Genomic DNA, 23,097 nt, shown 5'->3' on the forward strand with positions numbered 1-23,097 from the left:
TGGGTTGTGGAGGGCATGGGAGCATCTGGTCCAGGCTCTCAGTGGCTCACTAAGAGGCTGAGCCAGGTGCTGGTCCAGGGTTGTGAATGGATGCTGACTTTTTTGTTGCGATCTTGCCCCAGCCTGGACTGGCTTTGTGACGTCAGCCAATAGCGGGCTTCAAAACCAACTGCACTGCACCAAGTACTGCCAAACGAGCTGTAATTTTCCTTTAAAGTGGTAGTGAAGACTACCTTGTTTACTTGTACCTACAGGTAAGCCTAAAATAAGGCCTACCTATAGGTACAGTAAATATCTCCTAAACGGTGACGTCACTGGTGCATGCCCACTGCATTCTCAATGGATGGCGTGCCATTCATTGAGAGAGCCTTGCCGTGGCCCTGACTCCCACTCTCGCGGCTCGGCCAGTCAAGATGCCAAAGCAAACCCGGGTAAGGATGGAAGCCCTATCAGCAGTGACAGCACGCCGCTAGAAGGCTTCTTTTTAAAGTAAGACTTTCATAACGTGCTAGTATGCAGTGCATACTAGTACATTATTTTGTTGTTTTGCAAGGGGTTTTTTTTGGGGGGGTTTACTACTGCTTTAAGTGAATCTTTACGCTTGGGGGGTAGGACAGTCTTCCCAATCACATACCACCGTGATTAGCTGAAAGGTGAATTCTGATTGGTTGCTGTGGCTTTCTGGACTTTGTAAATCATACTGAACAGGCTTAGACATGTTTTGGTTACACAGTTAATCGGAGGTGAATGGAGGATGCTACAACAACACACCTACTAGATGCATGGCAAAAGAGAGGGAGGACAGTATTTGTGTCTTCAATTCCCTGTATTCATCATCAATTGATGCATATTGATCACTGGCCGTCCACAGACACAATGTGTCATGAGCTGAAGTGTTCTCATTGTCCTGACTGTTGCATTGGAATTTCCTGGAGCTCAGGATGTCACTTCCCTCTAGAAGAGTGTGGAGATCCTTTGCTGGCCTTCCATTGATAGGGGTGTCTGGGGGTTCATCGGTAAACAGAGACAGAAAGATGCTGGATGAAGGTATCTTGTAAATCTCAGGTGATGCCATCGTTGCTATTAGGAGGCTTTCTGCAAAAGAAACACAGAACACTAGCAAGATAGATAGGAACAAAAAGGTATTACATTGTGATCAACCTGTCCTTGCATGTGGTGGCTGCATTTCTTTTTGAGTCTTTTTTTTCCTCTTTACTCTCACCCAGGGCAGCCATCAGAAATTTTGGGGCCCCTTACACAGCTTTAGGCCTAGGCCCCTCCGGACCTGACAACCAATATTCCCCAGTGCCCGCCCTCTGGCCATCCCACCGAGTCCTTCAGTGCACCCACTTTTATTTTAACACTATTACAACTTAATATATGAAAATATATCCAATCCAGCAAAAATACATCCCCATATATTCAGCAAAGAGTCATCCAATCCAGCAAGGAGACGGCCTCATACGGCAGACCGCTGTTCTGTCTCCATGGGGAGCGATCGTGGGTGGCTGGCGGACATCGCGTCTGCCGGACCCGCTGATTGGTTCCCCCTCTAGACATGAATGGTTGTGTGTTGAGTTATTTTGAGGGGACAGCAAATGTACACTGTTATACAAGCTGTACACTCACTACTTTACATTGTAGCAAAGTGTCATTTCTTCAGCGTTGTCACATGAAAAGATAGAATAAAATATCTACAAAAATGTGAGGGGTGTACTTACTTTTGGGAGATACTGTAAGTGGCCATTAAGCAAGTGGGTAATCAACCCCTTTGTTCCATGTGAACTAACTGGATTCTGAATTAGGCCTCATGCACACTGGACGTTTTTAAGCGGCTGGTTTTGGCGTCAGACGTTTTTTTCTGCAGCCAGTAATCTCCCCCCATGTTCTCCTATGTCTCCATACACACACAGGCTGTTATCAGCAGATTTTGGCAGAGGCTTTTCTGGCTGTAAAAAAAATAAAAAAAAAACCTAGTGGGTTTTGAGTGGCGTTTTTCAGCTGTAAAAACGCTTTAACGTCAATAAACGCTGCTAACTGGCGTTTTTTTTACGTTTTTTAATCCATTGCTTTTTGTAAGCCTGGGTTCTGTTTGGAGGTGTCGTTGATGGAATATAGCCCTGGGTTCACACTGGTGCATGTTGAACACCGCATGTAATTTGCACCAAAAACGCACCGCATTCCTCTGCATATCACATGAGATGTCTGTGCGATGCGATTTGAGTCATATGTTTTGTATGGCTCAAATTGCATCACATTTGCACCAAACTGTTGTAGGACCCTTTTTTTCTCCACACCTAATCACATTGCAGGGGTGTGAACAATGCCTTTTGCAATCTGTTTCGGGGTATCATATCATGTTGAATCGCATGTCAAATCGGAGCCTATTGCTGGCACCGGTTCACACAGTGACGTCTTAAGAGCATTAAAGGGCTCTGGGCAGGGCCGCTGATAGGGGGGGACCACCAGCCCTCTTGTAGGGGGCCCGAGCACACAGGGGGGGTCCACACAGAGAGGGGGATTAGTGATGGACAACAAATACAGAAATCTTCCTCCAGCACCTGAATCTTATCTGTCCCTCTCCCTGCTATCAGCTTTTATCTGTTGAGAAAGAGACAGTCGTCCCTCACTAATCCCCCTCCCTTGTGTGGGCCCCTCCTCCCAGCACTTATCTCTGCTCAGGAGTTTATTTGTAAATTGTAACTTTGTTTCTCTCTCTCTGTCTCTCTGATCACTGAGCTCCAACTGCCCAGCCTGTATATTTTTCTCATCTCATCTTCATTTTTATTTAACATAGTTTTTTTTTAGATTTAGACCCGATCCACACTAGCGCGACTTGTTCTTGTGACTTGACAGCCTGACAAGTCGCGTTCCCTCGCGGTCCATTGACCGCTACAGGACCCGTTCTAATAGGAGCGACACAAGCCGCTCCGACTTAGAAAAAGTGTCCTGTACTACTTCGGGGCGACCTCGGAGCGACTTGCATAGACTTCCATTATGTGAAGTCCATGCAAGTCGTTCCGAAGTCGTGGTGCATGGGAATGTACAAGTCGCCCCCAAAGTAGTACAGAGTCGTGTCGCCCCAGCGTGAACCGACTCTTAGCAGGAATTATGCGAGTTATGTTATATTTGTGTCTGCTAATAGTGATTTTGTTGTAATTTTAGCTAAATATATCTTTAATATTTTCTTGGGGGGGGGGCCTGCCAGGTAGTCTGTACAGGGCCCTGCGATTTCTAACAGCAGCCCTGGCTCTGGGCAATGCAGTGCACTGGGGCCCCGCCTACACAATCACCCACGAGAATAAAAATGCAAATTATGGATAAGGCGATATTTATTGGTACAGCAGTGCCAGGCTAAAGACAGCTTCCGAGTTCAGCGGCTGGATCCAGTGAACACACACACGGACGGGAGTCAGACTCAACTGTCCTGTGTGTCCCTGTTCCCGTGGAGGCGGACAGGCATTTCTGCAGTTGTGGGCTCCCCATTCTACGGTTCAAGTGGCCTGACAGCAGCGCAGGGCCGACAGGAGCTTACCACCTGCTAAGTTCTGCGGTGGGATGCACACGGGAATCGGGACTAATGCTTGGCTGGGGCTGGGTCGCTGGGCAGGTGGGGGCCCCCTGGGAAAGTAGGGCCCCGGGCAACTGCCCAGCGTGCCTATTCAGTAAGATGGCCCTGGGTTCACACTGAGGGCGGGTTTGAAATTATTCAGCTGAATGCGCACAATTTCAAACTCGCATGTCAGTGCAACTTCGGGGACGATTTGACAGACATCTGTTGAAATCGCCTAAAGTGGCCAAAATTAGTGCAGAAACTACTTTTGGGAATCGGTGCAACTCCCCAAAGTTAGGGTTGCAACAATTCAGACAGTGACGTTGCCGGCAATAGGCTCTGATTTGGCATGCGATTTCACATGTCAAATTTGCCCGATGTGAAGGGGGGCTTAATGTTCCATGAGCGACACCCCGAAACAGATTGCAAAATGCAGTGAGCTTGAAAGAAACACATCACATGGTTGTTCACACCCATGTGAAGCGATTTTGATGCGGGGGATCCATATTTGCACCAAAATGTTATAGGACCCTTTTTCCCCCCACCCCTAAATCTTATGTGAACACCTATGCGATGCAATTCTGGCAAGCATTGCATTGTGGGAAAGTCTGAGTTACTAAAATAGCAGAGAGGTGAATTTTAGCTAAAAATGCTAAAAAATGCAAAAAAAAGCTAAAAAAAAAACACTAAAAAAACTCACCACAAAGCTACTGTCGCTTTTATAATGTCCAGTGTGTATGAGGCCTAAAATTCAATGGTGCTGCACTCCCTCTATCCTTTACATATATAATATAATATGATATGATATGATATGAGATAATATGATGTGATATGATATGAGATAATATGATATGATATGATATAATATGATATAATATGATATAATATGATATAATATGATATGATATGATATTATATGATATGATATAATATAATACGATATGATATGATATACAGTAATATGATATGATATGATATGATGTGATATGATATAATATAATATGATATGATATGATATAATATGATATGATGATATGATATAATATAATATAATATGATATAATATAATATAATATGATATAATATAATATGATATGATATGATATGATATAATATGATATGATGATATGATATAATATAATATAATATGATATGATATGATATGATATAATATAATACGATATGATATGATATACAGTAATACGATATGATATGATATGATGTGATATGATATAATATAATATGATATGATATGATATAATATGATATGATGATATGATATAATATAATATAATATAATATAATATAATATAATATGATATGATATGATATGATATGATATAATATAATACGATATGATATGATATGATATGATATACAGTAATACGATATGATATGATATGATGTGATATGATATAATATAATATGATATGATATGATATAATATGATGATATGATATAATATGATATGATATGATATGATATAATATGATATGATGATATGATATAATGTAATATGATATGATACGATATGATATGATATGATATGATATGATATACAGTAATACAATATGATATGATATGATGTGATATGATATAATATAATATAATATGATATGATATGATATGATATGATATGATATGATATAATATAATATAATACGATATGATATGATATACAGTAATATGATATGATATGATGTGATATAATATAATATGATATGATATGATATGATATAATATGATATGATGATATGATATAATATAATATAATATAATATGATATGATATGATATGATATAATATGATATGATGATATGATATAATATAATATAATATGATATGATATGATATACAGTAATACGATATGATATGATATGATGTGATATAATATAATATGATATGATATGATATAATATAATAGCATTTATTTAAAAAAATGTTTTCTTTTTTTTTTTACTTATCGGGTTTTTCATATATTCACAAGGCTTACAAATGACAGCGTGGTTTTGAGAAAAAAAAATACAGAAAAAAAAAAACCCAGTGCCTTCCCCTTCCAGCTGACACTGCTGCATCTATCAGACCTTGCAGGGATGTTTGTATTTGGCGCAGTTGAAGTATACTCTCAGGCGCTCTCCGTTTAAGAGCTCATTTTTCTCTTTATGCGTCCATAGGGCCAATTACAAACACAGCTGCATTGGCCTGAGTGCGTATAAACGGAGGGGGGAGGAGATCTTACAATTAGGAAAGCTACGCCATAGATGTAAATATAAACGCCAGCGATAAATAAATGCGTATATAAAAACGAGGGGGAAAAAAATTTGGCAGCAAAAGAGTAAAAGAGCTCACCACCAATATATCACATACATGCTTATCGCAGTACCAGAAACTGTTGTATAATTCAAACTGTCCACAACTAACATCCCCATAAATCACAGACTGACTTTGCAAACAGTTGATTTATTAAAGGCAAATAGACAGTGCACTCTGCAAGCAAAGTTGCTGCACAGCTTAGTAAATGAGGGGAAGCTCTGTCGACTTCCATCATCCAATCATGTGAAAGTAAAAATGCTGTTTTTTTTTCCTTGCATGTGATTGAGTATTAACCGGTTGCCGATCGCCGCAAGTACATATACTGCGGCAGTCAGCTCCGGCCAGGCAAAGTGATGTATGGGTACGTCACTCGCCTGTAAGCCAATAGGAGGCGAGCGCGCGCCCCCGGAGGTGCGCTCCCGCCCCGGCTCGTTCACGGACACCTCCGTGCGTGTGACCGGAGGACCCGATGTCCTCCGGTCACCTGCGATCGTCCGCTGTGAAGGGAGAAAGGCAGGCGGCTAATGTAAACAAAGCCGCCTGTCACTCTCCCCTGTGTAAAAGCACAGATCATACGGTCCTTCTATGTAGGACCGTTGATCTGTGCTGTTACATGTAAAGCCACATCCAATCACAGTTAGAAACACGCCCCTAGGGACACACTTAACCCCTCCTTCCCCAATAAAGTTAACCCCTTTCCTGCCAGTGTCATTATTACAGTAACGGTTAGGGTTGAGCGGACACCTAGATGTCCGTGTTCGACGGGTTCGGCCGAACTTTAAAAAAAAGTCCGGGTCCGTGTCCCGGACTTTTACCGAACTTTTCCCGGACACCGAACCCCATTGAAGTCAATGGGGACCCGAACTTTAAGGCACTAAAATGGCTCTAAAACACCAAAGGAAAGGGCTAGAGTGCTGCAAATGGCAGCAAAACGTAATTAAGAGCATGGCAAGTGCTCTGCAAACAAATGTGGATAGGGAAATAACTTAAAACAACAAAAAAAAACAGAAAAATAAAACAATGTTCTTCTTCATCTCTGAAGGACGAGGCCCATATGGAGTAGGAGGGAGGTTGAGGTGGTGGTGGATGTGGCGGTGACATAGGCGTGCGCACAGGGTGTGCTGGGTGTGCCTGGGCACACCCTAATCACCTAGGGCACATAGCATTGCCAGTGAGGAGATGGGAAAGATCTCCCTGGGACCTGCTCTGCTCTATTTCTCCTTGCCTACAGGTACATGGCCCCGATACATTACTCTCCCTGCTGGCAAACACATGCATGTGTATTTCAACTTTGGGGTGCACACCTTAATGCAATAGGCTGCGCACACCTATGGGCGGTGTAGGTGGAAGCGGCGGTGGAGGAGGACCAGGGCCGGATTAACAGCATCATGGGCTTGGTGCTGAGGATTTTGAAGGGCCTTAAGGGCCGTGCCTTGCCATGCACCCAGAGGAGGAAGGGTGCAGCCATGCATGCCTAATTCAACATGGGATGCTGTCTCTGAAGCCCATAAACACATCCATGCATCGCCAACTGTCCCTCCTTGTCCGGCCTTCACGCTGTGTGGGGAGGTTCTGAGGGTGCTGCCTGGGGAAGCGAGCATAGAAGCCAGACTTCTGTGTTTACAAGTGACAGAAGAGCGGTAACAGTGAATATGGCCAACCCGGGGCCTATATAAAAGGTAGGGGCCTGGAGCTGCAGCTCCAATAGCCCCTACATTAATCTGGCCCTGAGGAGGAGGACGAGGTAGCCAACACTGCTTCTTTTCAAAAATTTTAAATGAGGGTACACCCCAAAAGAGTGAGAAAGAGCAAAAATGGAACAATGGGTGGGTAAGGTCGGTATCCATTGCTATTCTGCATAAGGTACGGAAAAGTCCCGTGGGATCCATGCCTGGTTCATTTTAATGAACGTGAGCTTGTCCACATTGTCTCTGGACAGGCGGCTGCGCTTGTCTGTTATAACGCCCCCAGCCGTGCTAAATACCCGTTCAGATAATACACTGGCTGCAGGGCACGCCAGCACCTCCAAGGCGTAAAGGGCAAGCTCAGGCCATGTGCCCAATTTGGAGACCCAGAAGTTGAAGGGGGCAGACCCGTCATTCACTACATGTAGGCGTGTGCACACATACTGCTCCACCATGTTGGTAAAATGCTGCCTCCTGCTAAGACGTTCCATCTGAGCTGCTGGTGCTGCTGTTTGTTGTGGCGTGCTGACAAAGCTTTTCCACATTTCGGCCATGCTAACCCTGCCTTCTGAGGTGCTGGCGGTGCCCTGGTTGCGTTGGCGACCTCCTCCTCCTCCTCCTCTGCCTTGTGCTTCCACTGTGGCCCCGCTGTCAGATGGGAATGCCAGCAGCATGGCGTCTACCAGCGTGCGCTTGTACTCGCGCATCTTGCGATCGCGCTCCAGTGAGTGAATTAAGGACGGTACGTTGTCCTTGTAACGGGGATCCAGCAGCGTGGCCACCCAGTAATCAGCACAAGTTAGAATGTGGGCAACTCGGCGGTCGTTGTGGAGACACTGCAGCATGTAATCGCTCATGTGTGCCAGGCTGCCCAGAGGCGACGAAAGGCTGTCCTCTGTGGGAGGTGTATCGTCCGTGTCCTCTGTATCCCCCCAGCCACGCACCAGTGATGGCCATGAGCTGGCCTGGGTGCCACCCTGCTGTGAACATGGTTCCATCTCCTCCTCCAGCTCCTCCTCCTCCTCATCCTCCTCATCCTCCAGAACTGTGCCCCTGCTGGACAATTGCGTCCCTGGCGTTTGCGTGTGCAGGAACCCACCCTCGGAGCCCCTTGCGAATGACTGCCCTGAAAGCCTTGGAAATGTTACCTCTTCATCCTCCTCCTCCTCCTCATCCTGTGCCACATCCTCTTCCATCATCGCCCGAATTGTTTTTTCAAGGAGGCATAGAAGTGGGATAGTTAAGCTGAGAACGGCGTCATTGCCACTGGCCATGTTGGTGGAGTACTCAAAACAGCGCAACAAGGCACACAGGTCTCGCATGGAGGCCCAGTTATTGGTGGTGAAGTGGTGCTGTTCCGCAGAGCGACTCACACGTGCGTGCTGCAGCTGAAACTCCACTATGGCCTGCTGCTGCTCGCACAGTCTTTCCAGCATGTGCAAGGTGGAGTTCCACCTTGTGGGCACGTCACATATGAGGCGGTGAGCGGGAAGGCCGAAGTTACGCTGCAGCGCTGCCAGGCGAGCAGCAGCAGGGTGAGAACGCCGAAAGTGCGCACAAACGGCCCGCACTTTCTGCAGCAGCTCTGACATATCGGGGTAGTTTTTAAGGAACCTCTGCACCACCAAATTCAGCACATGCGCCAGGCAAGGGATGTGCGTCAAACCGGCTAGGCCCAGAGCTGCTATGAGATTTCGCCCGTTATCGCACACCACCAGGCCGGGCTTGAGGCTCGCTGGCAGCAACCACTCATTTGTCTGCTGTTCCATGCTCCTCCACAACTCCTGCGCGGTGTGTGGTTTGTCCCCCAAACAGGCAAGTTGTAAAACTGCCTGCTGTCGTTTACCCCTGGCCGTGCTGAAGTTGGTGGTGAAGGTGTTACGCTGTCCGGATGAGGAGGCGGTAGAGGATGAGGAAGCGGAGTAGGAGGAGTTAGGAACAGGAGGCAAACTGAAGCGCCCTGCAATCCTCGGTGGTGGAAGGACATGCGCCAAATTGCTATCCGCCTCAGGCCCATCCGCCACTGCATTTACCCAGTGTGCCGTTAGGGAGATATAACGCCCCTGACCGTGCTTACTGGTCCACGTATCCGTAGTTAGGTGGACCTTGGCACAGATGGCGTTGCGCAGTGCACACCTGATATTTTCCCCCACTTGGTTGTGCAGGGAAGGGATGGCTTGCCTGGAAAAGTAGTGGCGGCTGGGCACGACGTACTGTGGGACAGCCACCGACATAAGGTTTTTAAAACTGTGCGTCTCCACCAGACGGAATGACAGCATTTCAAAGGCCAATAATTTTGAAATGCTGGCATTCAGGGCCAGGGATCGCGGGTGGGTAGGGGGGTACTTCCTCTTCCTCTCAAGTGTTTGGGAGATGGAAAGCTGAACGCTTCCACGGGACATTGTGGAGATGGTTGTTGGTGACCCAGGTGGTGGTGTTGCTGACAGATCGTCTGTTTGCGGGGTGGCAGGTGCCGGTATCACTACAGATGTGGCTGGAGCAGCCGAGACTGCAGCAGAAGAGGAAGCAGGATGAGCCAGAGACGTTTCTTGGTTTTGAAGGTGTGTACTCCACTGCAGCTCGTGCTTTGCACTTAGATGCCTGATCATGCAGGTTGTGCTCAGGTTGAGAAGGTTTATGCCTCGCTTCAAGCTCTGATTGCACAGGGTGCAAACCACTCGTGTCCTGTCATCAGCACATTTTCTAAAGAACTTCCACGCTAGAGAACTCCTTTGAGCTGACTTTGGTGCGCTCGTTCCCTTGCTGCGTTGGGCAGTAGCGGGCGTAGTGTCTAGGGCACGGCCGCTCCGCTTCTGCACCCTGCTCCCTCTTCTGCTGTGCTGGTGGCTCTGTGCGACCACCGCCTCTTCCTCCAAACTACTCAGGTCACCTGCATGACGTTCATTCCATGTGGGGTCGAGGACCTCATCGTCCTCCACATCATCTTCCACCCAGTCTTCACCCCTGCCCTCCTTGTCGGTCTCCACAATGCTGAACGCCGCAGCAGTTGGCACCTGCGTTTCATCATCATCGGAGACGTGCTGCGATGATCCTTGCATGTACTCATCTTGAGAAATAAGTGGTTGGGCATCGCTGCACTCAATCTCTTCCACTTCTGGGGCAGGGCTAGGTGGATGGCCCTGGGAAACCCTGCTGACAGAGTCCTCAAAAAGAATAAGAGACTGCTGTATGGCTTGGGGCTCAGACTGCTGGCCTGATTTGCAAGGGGGTGAGGTGAAAGACGGTTGGACATTGGCTGCAGGTGCCAACTCTGACCTTTCTGCAGTAGACTGGGTGGGAGACAATGTGAAGGAACTGGAGGCACTGTCAGCAGCAAACCAATCTACTATCGCCTCAACTTGTTCTGGCCTCATCACTTCTAGGGGCGTTTGATGCCCTACCAAATACTGATGCAGGTTCTGTCGCCTACTCACACTTGAGGAAGGTGTTTCACTTGTGCGTGTAGCTGGCACAGATCGACCACGTCCTCTCCTTGCAACAGGAGCTCTACCAGCAGCACCACGACCCAGGCCACGGCCCTTATTTGACGGTCTCCTCATATTTCTGTAATTTAAGATCTTGCCCTAGAAAGGTTTTTATTGAATAGCGGAATAGGAAATATGATCCAAAAAAGTGTATGTATCTCGCACGTACAAAACCACACTAGGCCCCAATTACTATTGTTTCTACCCCTAAAAGGATGGATGAGGAGTAGGAGGAGTATGGAACAGACAGCACCCTCAAATCTTCAGAAGTATGAGATGAACCCCAAAAACTTGGAAAGGTGGATCTCACACGTACCGACACAGACTATCCCGCAATTCAATTGATCCTCAAAGGTTTTTATTGAATAGCGGAATAGGAAATATGATCAAAAAAAGTGTATGTATCTCGCACGTACACAACCACACTAGGCCCCAATTACTATTGTTTGTACCCCTAAAAGGATGGATGAGGAGTAGGAGGAGGAGTATGGAACAGGCAGCACCCTCAAATCTTCAGAAGTATGAGATGAACCCCAAAAACTTGGAAAGGTGGATCTCACACGTACCGACACAGACTATCCCGCAATTCAATTGATCCTCAAAGGTTTTTATTGAATAGCGGAATAGGAAATATGATCAAAAAAAGTGTATGTATCTCGCACGTACACAACCACACTAGGCCCCAATTACTATTGTTTGTACCCCTAAAAGGATGGTTGAGCAGTAGGAGCAGGAGTATGGAACAGGCAGCACCCTCAAATCTTCAGAAGTATGAGATGAACCCCAACAACTTGGAAAGGTGGATCTCTCTCACACGTACCAACACAGACTATCCCCCAATTTAACTGATCCCCAAAGGTTTTTGATTAAATAGCGGAATAGAAAATATGATCCAAAAAAAGTGTATGTATATCACACGTACACAACCACACTGGGCCCCAATTACTATTGTTTGTACCCCTAAAAGGCTAGATGAGGAGTAGGGGGAGTATGGAACAGGCAGCACCCTCAAACCTTCAGAAGTATGAGATGAACCCCAACAACTTGGAAAGGTGGATCTCTCTCACACGTACCAACACAGACTATCCCCCAATTTAACTGATCCCCAAAGGTTTTTGATTAAATAGCGGAATAGAAAATATGATCCAAAAAAAGTGTATGTATATCACACGTACACAACCACACTAGGCCCCAATTACTATTGTTTGTACCCCTAAAAGGCTAGATGAGGAGTAGGGGGGGTATGGAACAGGCAGCACCCTCAAACCTTCAGAAGTATGAGATGAACCCCAACAACTTGGAAAGGTGGATCTCTCTCACACGTACCAACACAGACTATCCCCCAATTTAACTGATCCCCAAAGGTTTTTGATTAAATAGCGGAATAGAAAATATGATCCAAAAAAAGTGTATGTATATCACACGTACACAACCACACTAGGCCCCAATTACTATTGTTTGTACCCCTAAAAGGCTAGGAGTAGGGGGAGTATGGAACAGGCAGCACCCTCAAACCTTCAGAAGTATGAGATGAACCCCAACAACTTGGAAAGGTGGATCTCTCTCACACGTACCAACACAGACTATCCCCCAATTTAACTGATCCCCAAAGGTTTTTGATTAAATAGCGGAATAGAAAATATGATCCAAAAAAAGTGTATGTATATCACACGTACACAACCACACTAGGCCCCAATTACTATTGTTTGTACCCCTAAAAGGCTAGATGAGGAGTAGGGGGAGTATGGAACAGGCAGCACCCTCAAACCTTCAGAAGTATGAGATGAACCCCAACAACTTGGAAAGGTGGATCTCTCTCACACGTACCAACACAGACTATCCCCCAATTTAACTGATCCCCAAAGGTTTTTGATTAAATAGCGGAATAGAAAATATGATCCAAAAAAAGTGTATGTATATCACACGTACACAACCACACTAGGCCCCAATTACTATTGTTTGTACCCCTAAAAGGCTAGATGAGGAGTAGGGGGGGTATGGAACAGGCAGCACCCTCAAATCTTCAGAAGTATGAGATGAACCCCAAAAACTTGGAAAGGTGGATCTCTCTCACACGTACCAACACAGACTATCCCCCAATTTAACTGATCCCCAAAGGTTTTTGATTAAATAGCGGAATAGAAAATATGATCCAAAAAAAGTGTATGTATATCACACGTACACAACCACACTAGGCCCCAATTACTATTGTTTGTACCCCTAAAAGGCTAGGAGTAGGGGGAGTATGGAACAGGCAGGACCCTCAAACCTTCAGAAGTATGAGATGAACCCCAACAACTTGGAAAGGTGGATCTCTCTCACACGTACCAACACAGACTATCCCCCAATTTAACTGATCCCCAAAGGTTTTTGATTAAATAGCGGAATAGAAAATATGATCCAAAAAAAGTGTATGTATATCACACGTACACAACCACACTGGGCCCCAATTACTATTGTTTGTACCCCTAAAAGGCTAGATGAGGAGTAGGGGGAGTATGGAACAGGCAGCACCCTCAAACCTTCAGAAGTATGAGATGAACCCCAACAACTTGGAAAGGTGGATCTCTCTCACACGTACCAACACAGACTATCCCCCAATTTAACTGATCCCCAAAGGTTTTTGATTAAATAGCGGAATAGAAAATATGATCCAAAAAAAGTGTATGTATATCACACGTACACAACCACACTAGGCCCCAATTACTATTGTTTGTACCCCTAAAAGGCTAGATGAGGAGTAGGGGGGGTATGGAACAGGCAGCACCCTCAAACCTTCAGAAGTATGAGATGAACCCCAACAACTTGGAAAGGTGGATCTCTCTCACACGTACCAACACAGACTATCCCCCAATTTAACTGATCCCCAAAGGTTTTTGATTAAATAGCGGAATAGAAAATATGATCCAAAAAAAGTGTATGTATATCACACGTACACAACCACACTAGGCCCCAATTACTATTGTTTGTACCCCTAAAAGGCTAGATGAGGAGTAGGGGGGGTATGGAACAGGCAGCACCCTCAAATCTTCAGAAGTATGAGATGAACCCCAAAAACTTGGAAAGGTGGATCTCTCTCACACGTACCAACACAGACTATCCCCCAATTTAACTGATCCCCAAAGGTTTTTGATTAAATAGCGGAATAGAAAATATGATCCAAAAAAAGTGTATGTATATCACACGTACACAACCACACTAGGCCCCAATTACTATTGTTTGTACCCCTAAAAGGCTAGATGAGGAGTAGGGGGGGTATGGAACAGGCAGCACCCTCAAACCTTCAGAAGTATGAGATGAACCCCAACAACTTGGAAAGGTGGATCTCTCTCACACGTACCAACACAGACTATCCCCCAATTTAACTGATCCCCAAAGGTTTTTGATTAAATAGCGGAATAGAAAATATGATCCAAAAAAAGTGTATGTATATCACACGTACACAACCACACTGGGCCCCAATTACTATTGTTTGTACCCCTAAAAGGCTAGATGAGGAGTAGGGGGAGTATGGAACAGGCAGCACCCTCAAACCTTCAGAAGTATGAGATGAACCCCAACAACTTGGAAAGGTGGATCTCTCTCACACGTACCAACACAGACTATCCCCCAATTTAACTGATCCCCAAAGGTTTTTGATTAAATAGCGGAATAGAAAATATGATCCAAAAAAAGTGTATGTATATCACACGTACACAACCACACTAGGCCCCAATTACTATTGTTTGTACCCCTAAAAGGCTAGATGAGGAGTAGGGGGGGTATGGAACAGGCAGCACCCTCAAACCTTCAGAAGTATGAGATGAACCCCAACAACTTGGAAAGGTGGATCTCTCTCACACGTACCAACACAGACTATCCCCCAATTTAACTGATCCCCAAAGGTTTTTGATTAAATAGCGGAATAGAAAATATGATCCAAAAAAAGTGTATGTATATCACACGTACACAACCACACTGGGCCCCAATTACTATTGTTTGTACCCCTAAAAGGCTAGATGAGGAGTAGGGGGAGTATGGAACAGGCAGCACCCTCAAACCTTCAGAAGTATGAGATGAACCCCAACAACTTGGAAAGGTGGATCTCTCTCACACGTACCAACACAGACTATCCCCCAATTTAACTGATCCCCAAAGGTTTTTGATTAAATAGCGGAATAGAAAATATGATCCAAAAAAAGTGTATGTATATCACACGTACACAACCACACTAGGCCCCAATTACTATTGTTTGTACCCCTAAAAGGCTAGATGAGGAGTAGGGGGGGTATGGAACAGGCAGCACCCTCAAACCTTCAGAAGTATGAGATGAACCCCAACAACTTGGAAAGGTGGATCTCTCTCACACGTACCAACACAGACTATCCCCCAATTTAACTGATCCCCAAAGGTTTTTGATTAAATAGCGGAATAGAAAATATGATCCAAAAAAAGTGTATGTATATCACACGTACACAACCACACTAGGCCCCAATTACTATTGTTTGTACCCCTAAAAGGCTAGGAGTAGGGGGAGTATGGAACAGGCAGCACCCTCAAACCTTCAGAAGTATGAGATGAACCCCAACAACTTGGAAAGGTGGATCTCTCTCACACGTACCAACACAGACTATCCCCCAATTTAACTGATCCCCAAAGGTTTTTGATTAAATAGCGGAATAGAAAATATGATCCAAAAAAAGTGTATGTATATCACACGTACACAACCACACTAGGCCCCAATTACTATTGTTTGTACCCCTAAAAGGCTAGGAGTAGGGGGAGTATGGAACAGGCAGCACCCTCAAACCTTCAGAAGTATGAGATGAACCCCAACAACTTGGAAAGGTGGATCTCTCTCACACGTACCAACACAGACTATCCCCCAATTTAACTGATCCCCAAAGGTTTTTGATTAAATAGCGGAATAGAAAATATGATCCAAAAAAAGTGTATGTATATCACACGTACACAACCACACTAGGCCCCAATTACTATTGTTTGTACCCCTAAAAGGCTAGGAGTAGGGGGAGTATGGAACAGGCAGCACCCTCAAACCTTCAGAAGTATGAGATGAACCCCAACAACTTGGAAAGGTGGATCTCTCTCACACGTACCAACACAGACTATCCCCCAATTTAACTGATCCCCAAAGGTTTTTGATTAAATAGCGGAATAGAAAATATGATCCAAAAAAAGTGTATGTATATCACACGTACACAACCACACTAGGCCCCAATTACTATTGTTTGTACCCCTAAAAGGCTAGATGAGGAGTAGGGGGGGTATGGAACAGGCAGCACCCTCAAACCTTCAGAAGTATGAGATGAACCCCAACAACTTGGAAAGGTGGATCTCTCTCACACGTACCAACACAGACTATCCCCCAATTTAACTGATCCCCAAAGGTTTTTGATTAAATAGCGGAATAGAAAATATGATCCAAAAAAAGTGTATGTATATCACACGTACACAACCACACTAGGCCCCAATTACTATTGTTTGTACCCCTAAAAGGCTAGATGAGGAGTAGGGGGGGTATGGAACAGGCAGCACCCTCAAACCTTCAGAAGTATGAGATGAACCCCAACAACTTGGAAAGGTGGATCTCTCTCACACGTACCAACACAGACTATCCCCCAATTTAACTGATCCCCAAAGGTTTTTGATTAAATAGCGGAATAGAAAATATGATCCAAAAAAAGTGTATGTATATCACACGTACACAACCACACTAGGCCCCAATTACTATTGTTTGTACCCCTAAAAGGCTAGATGAGGAGTAGGGGGGGTATGGAACAGGCAGCACCCTCAAACCTTCAGAAGTATGAGATGAACCCCAACAACTTGGAAAGGTGGATCTCTCTCACACGCACCAACACAGACTATCCCCCAATTTAACTGATCCCCAAAGGTTTTTGATTAAATAGCGGAATAGAAAATATGATCCAAAAAAAGTGTATGTATATCACACGTACACAACCACACTAGGCCCCAATTACTATTGTTTGTACCCCTAAAAGGCTAGATGAGGAGTAGGGGGGGTATGGAACAGGCAGCACCCTCAAACCTTCAGAAGTATGAAATGAACCCCAACAACTTGGAAAGGTGGATCTCTCTCACACGTACCAACACAGACTATCCCCCAATTTAACTGATCCCCAAAGGTTTTTGATTAAATAGCGGAATAGAAAATATGATCCAAAAAAAGTGTATGTATATCACACGTACACAACCACACTAGGCCCCAATTACTATTGTTTGTACCCCTAAAAGGCTAGGAGTAGGGGGAGTATGGAACAGGCAGCACCCTCAAACCTTCAGAAGTATGAGATGAACCCCAACAACTTGGAAAGGTGGATCTCTCTCACACGTACCAACACAGACTATCCCCCAATTTAACTGATCCCCAAAGGTTTTTGATTAAATAGCGGAATAGAAAATATGATCCAAAAAAAGTGTATGTATATCACACGTACACAACCACACTAGGCCCCAATTACTATTGTTTGTACCCCTAAAAGGCTAGATGAGGAGTAGGGGGAGTATGGAACAGGCAGCACCCTCAAATCTTCAGAAGTATGAGATTGTGTTCACTGTACCCCACAAAGATTGAGTTCACTGCACCCCACAATGATTGTGTTCACTGCACCCCACAAAGATTGTGTTCACTGCACCTCACAAAGATTGTGTTCACTGTACCCCCCAAAGATTGTGTTCACTGCACCCCACAAAGATTCTGTTCACTGTACCCCACAAAGATTGTGTTCACTGCACCCTAAAAGGATGTTGTTCACTGCACCCCACAAAGATTGTGTTCACTGCACCCTAAAAGGATGTTGTTCACTGCACCCCAAAAAGATTGTGTTCACTGTACCCCCCCCAAAGATTGTGTTCACTGCACCCCACAAAGATTGTGTTCACTGCACCCCAAAAAGATTGTGTTCACTGTACCCCCCAAAGATTGTGTTCACTGCACCCCAAAAAGATTGTGTTCACTGTACCCCCCAAAGATTGTGTTCACTACACCCCACAAAGATTCTGTTCACTGTACCCCACAAAGATTGTGTTCACTGCACCCCAAAAAGATTGTGTTCACTGTACCCCCCCAAAGATTGTGTTCACTGCACCCCACAAAGATTCTGTTCACTGCACCCCACAAAGGATTTTGTTCACTGCACCCCAAAAAGATTGTGTTCACTGCACCCCAAAAAGGATTTTGATCACTGCACCCCAAAAAGGATGTTGTTCACTGCACCCCAAAAATGATTTTGTTCACTCCACCCCAAAAAGATTGTGTTCACTGCACCCCACAAAGATTGTGTTCACTGCACCCCAAAAAGATTGTGTTCACTGTACCCCCCAAAGATTGTGTTCACTGCACCCCACAAAGATTCTGTTCACTGTACCCCACAAAGATTGTGTTCACTGCACCCCAAAAAGATTGTGTTCACTGCACCCCAAAAAGGATGTTGTTCACTGCACCCCAAAAAGGATGTTGTTCACTCCACCCCAAAAAGATTGTGTTCACTGCACCCCACAAAGATTGTGTTCACTGCACCCCAAAAAGATTGTGTTCACTGCACCCCAAAAATGATTTTGTTCACTGCACCCCAAAAAGGATTTTGTTCACTGCACCCCAAAAAGGATGTTGTTCACTCCACCCCAAAAAGATTGTGTTCACTGCACCCCAAAAAGATTGTGTTCACTGCACCCCACAAAGGATTTTGTTCACTGCACCCCAAAAAGATTGTGTTCACTGCACCCCAAAAAGGATGTTGTTCACTGCACCCCAAAAAGGATTTTGTTCACTGCACCCCAAAAAGATTGTGTTCACTGCACCCCACAAAGGATTTTGTTCACTGCACCCCACAAAGATTGTGTTCACTGCACACCAAAAAGGATTGTGTTCACTGCACCCCAAAAAGATTTTGTTCACTGCACCCCAAAAAGATTGTGTTCACTGCAGCCCAAAAAGATTGTGTTCACTGCAGCCCAAAAAGATTGTGTTCACTGCAGCCCAAAAAGATTGTGTTCACTGCAGCTCACACACAGAAAAATGGATGTGGATCACTGACACCTGCCTATCTCCAATCCCACACCACACAGCAATATCGATTGTAGTTTGTAGAACACAGTTTCCCTAAAATTCAGCAGACTCTGTCCCTAACAGGATTGAGAAGAGATCGTAGATCAGGATTGAGTGCAGATTCACCCCACCCCCCACACAGCAATATCGATTGTAGTTTGTAGAAGACACTGACCCTATAATTCAGCAGACTCTATCCCTAAAATGCCTACAACTCGCCCTGCCTAAACACTCCGACCTGTCCCTCAATTCTATCCGGACACAAATGGTTTTTTCCTGCCTATCTTTCCCTAATCAGCAGCCAGCACATTGATGTGTGCTCTGTCCCTTAGCTAAGCAGCAGAATGACGCTGCTGCGGCGGCTGCCTCGAACTTATAAAGACTTGGTCACATGCTTCAGACGGCCAATCACAGCTACTAAGACATTTGCAGGCATGGCTGGGATGGCTTAAGGCACACCAGTTAAACGATTGTTGATTGGCTGTTGAAAGCCCGCCATGAAAAGAGCGCCAAAGCATGCAAAACCCGGAAATAAAACGACCGAACACGGATTTTTACCCGAACATACAGTAAAGTGTCCGTGTCCGTGTTCGGGTAAAAAAAATCCAATTATTCGGTACGAACACGAATAATACAGTCCGTGTTCGCTCAACACTAGTAACGGTGCATATTTTTAGCACTGATTACTGTAGTAATGTCACCGGTCCCCCCAAAAGAGTCAAAAATGTCAGTTAGGGGTCCCCTCTGTCCGCCGCAATGTCGCAGTCCCGCAAAAAATCACGGATTGCCACCATTACTAGTAAAAAAAAAACAATAAAAATGACATAAATCTTTCCCGTAGTTAGTAGACGCAATAACTTTTGCGCAAATCAATCAAAATAGGCTTATTGTGATTTTTATTTATTTTTAAAATACGTAGCAGAAAACAAATTGGCCTAAAATGTTAAAAAAAAATCGATTTTTAAATTTTTGTTTTGAGAATGTCATACAGAAGAATGTGTAAAATATTGTTTTTTTTTTCAAAATTGTCGCTCTTTTTTTTTTTTTATAGCGCAAAAAATAAAAATCGCAGAGGTGATCAAATACCGCCAAAAGAAAGCTCTATTTGTGGGAAAAAAGGACATCAAATGTATTTGGGTACAGCGTCGCACGACCGCGCAATTGTCCGTTAAAGTAACGCAGTGCCGAATCGCAAAATATGGCCTAGTCAGAAAGGGGCAAATCCTTCCGGTGTTAAAGTGGTTAAAAGTGAAGCTTTACCCCTTTAGAAGAGGACGAAGCTTTACTAAGTTCAGGATCAACTGTACTTGCAGAGTGCACAGTTTGTTTGCCTTTAATAAACCAACCCTATAGACCAGGGGCGTAACTACAGGGTTGCAGGGGTCACAATTGCAACCGGGCCCCATGCTCCAAGGGGCCTGTGCGGCTCCCCTGTACACCTGGATAGAGGGGTGGTGGGGGCAGCATGTAAAGAAATCACAGTTCCCATTTTTCCTCCTGTAGCTGCAGGAGGAAAATGGAGGAGATTGGTTCCTCTGTATGCTGCCCCCGCCACTCCTCCTATCCAGTTCACTTGTGTTCTGCTGTCGCTGGGCCCCTGTGTGCTCCCCTGGTCCCCCCCCCCCGTGCTCCCTCCCCTCTCCTGCCGGCTGCTGCAGGGGATGTGTCACAATAGAGAACCAGGAAGGGGTCGGTAAATATGTAATTTACCAGCTCCTTCCTTTTCTGAATGGACAGAGTCATAGTCAGTGACATTGTAAAAATATAATATAAAATTATTAAAAAATAATACAATCAAAATACCAAAAAGTAAAAACTACTGACACCAGTGGGTGAACTTCCAGGATCGCAAAGGTCACACTCAATCGGGCCCTGGCATTCCACCACTGTAGGGAGACCCCAAGATGGCAGGAAGGGGGCCCACTGCAGAACTTGTGAAAGGGTCCCGCTGCGAGAGTAAAGGGTCCCAGGATCAGTGGGAAGAGCCCCAGGCTTGAAGGGAAGGGCCTCGGCCAGGGGTCCGGGGGCCCTTCATGGTTTCTTGCACCGGGGCCCTGAAGGTTCTAGTTACGCCTCTGCGATAGACATATAAATTTAAAAAAACAATTCCTACATCTGAGATATTTTGCATTGTATTAAAGCTGTATTAAACCCAAAAACCAAAAATGTAATATATTGCAGCTTTAGATGTGATGGCTGCAATAGTTTTCTTCTTTTTTTTTTTTTTTTTTTAGGCTTTTCTTCCCTCTCCCCCTCCTCTTTTTTTACCTACTGAAGAAGCCCAATGCATGGGCGACACGCGTATTGAAGGGAGGGGCCGAGCCCATGATGTCATGCAGCCACTGAGATCTGTGCGAAGTGGTGAGCAGACGAATGTGATTACAAGCGCTTTTGATTTTACATTTTGTAAGTGTTTTTTATATGGTAGCTTTTAATAAAGTTTTTTTCAAATGGAGAGCACTATGTAGCGTGTCTTTGTACTTGCATGAGGTTCGTAGAACAGTAAGAGGAGCTCGCAGAGATGGATGCCAGGAGAGGAGAGCGGAGCAGGATATTGCAGGAGTGTCTATATACAAAGCTGATTGATCTCATCTGTGAGGTGAGCAGGTTTTCCAGCCGGAGGTGGTGTGCACTTTTGGGTGTCATTAGACCCCGTTCACACTGGGGCGATCCGACTTGCAGGGGCGACCTCACAATTTGCGGTGCGCAGCTCGCACCGTGACCTCGGAGCGGCCGGCACGGACTTCATAACATTGAAGTCAATGCAGGTCACTCTAGGTCGCCCCAAAGAAGCTCCGGACCCTTTTTCTAAGTCGGAGCGACTTGTGTTGCTCCTATTAGAACGGGTCCACAGCTTCTCTATGGCAGGCGAACCAGGTCGCCTGACAGGTCGCCCCAGTGTGAACGGGGTCTTAGTGATTGAAGAACACTGCAGGGGATCACTCTTTATATTGCATTTATTTATTTTTTTATACACGTTTTTTGAGGGTATTGTTGATTTAAAAGGACTTTGATTGAAGACACACAAATTTTTATTATATTTTTATTCTATTACTTATGGTGATTTTTGGTTAAGCTGCACTGTAAGAATATTTATATTTTTCCCCCCTCTGTTTTCTCCTGGTGATCTGGCCAGTAACACACCTCCTGTATTGGAGTGCCCCTGTTCTGTAAAACGCGCGCTCGCCCCCTACCTGCCTCCAGGCGAGCGACGTAAACCTACGTCGTTTTACCTGTAGGAGCCAGCCTGCCGCAGTAAATATGGCATAAGCGGTCGGCAAGTGGTTAAACACATCTTTTATACTGCAATTAGATGGCGCTGCTCTCCTTTCTCTTGTGTCATAGAGCAGAGCGGCTGTGTCCGTGTCCACTCTGCATAAGTGGAGTGGACATGGACCTATCATCCAGCTTCTCCGCTCAGATCAGCAGGGGATCAGTGGACAGATCCCCTGCTCAGCAAAACCAAATCCGGGCCGTGTGAAAGGCAGTGTTAATTTTGGCAGCAAATTTCAATTTAGTTTTAGTCTTAGTCTTAGGACTAAAATGGCATTTTAGTTTTAGTCCTATTTTAGTCTTCTGCAAGGGTTTTCGTTTTAGTCGACTAAAACTCCAGTATATTTTAGTCGACTAAAACGCCCTACATTTTAGTCGACTAAAACTCATTTTAGTCATCTATAATCAAATGGGTGTAGTTCAATTGTAATTTGGAATGCATTATTTAAGCATTTCTCTACAATTTCCAAACTCCTTATATACTACTGCTGGTCCTGGAGTGAAAAATCGAATATGTTATTATTTATGCTTTGAGCATGCACCAGTGTAAATTTTTGGCAGCAAATTTCGATTTAGTTTTAGTTATAGTCTTTTGACTAAAATGCCATTTTAGTTTTAGTCGTATTTTAGTCTTAAGACTAAAATGCCATTTTAGTTTTAGTCGTATTTTAGTCATCTGAATTGTGTTAGTCGACGAAAACGTTTTAGTCGGTTTTAGTC

The 23,097-nt window shown here is 44.9% G+C and overlaps 1 protein-coding gene across 1 annotated transcript in view; it reads right to left on the bottom strand.

Annotated features, from left to right (window-relative positions):
* LEPR (leptin receptor) overlaps positions 1-23,097 on the bottom strand; it is a 180,888-nt gene that overhangs the window by 78,155 nt on the left and 79,636 nt on the right. The window contains exon 3 of the mRNA XM_082264988.1: positions 772-1,095. Coding sequence (XP_082121114.1) covers positions 772-1,095 — 324 coding nt within the window. The remainder of the gene's footprint in view (positions 1-771; positions 1,096-23,097) is intronic.

The sequence above is a fragment of the Pelophylax lessonae genome (assembly GCF_965119305.1).
Source record: "Pelophylax lessonae genome assembly, chromosome: 8".
Lineage (NCBI taxonomy): Eukaryota > Metazoa > Chordata > Amphibia > Anura > Ranidae > Pelophylax > Pelophylax lessonae.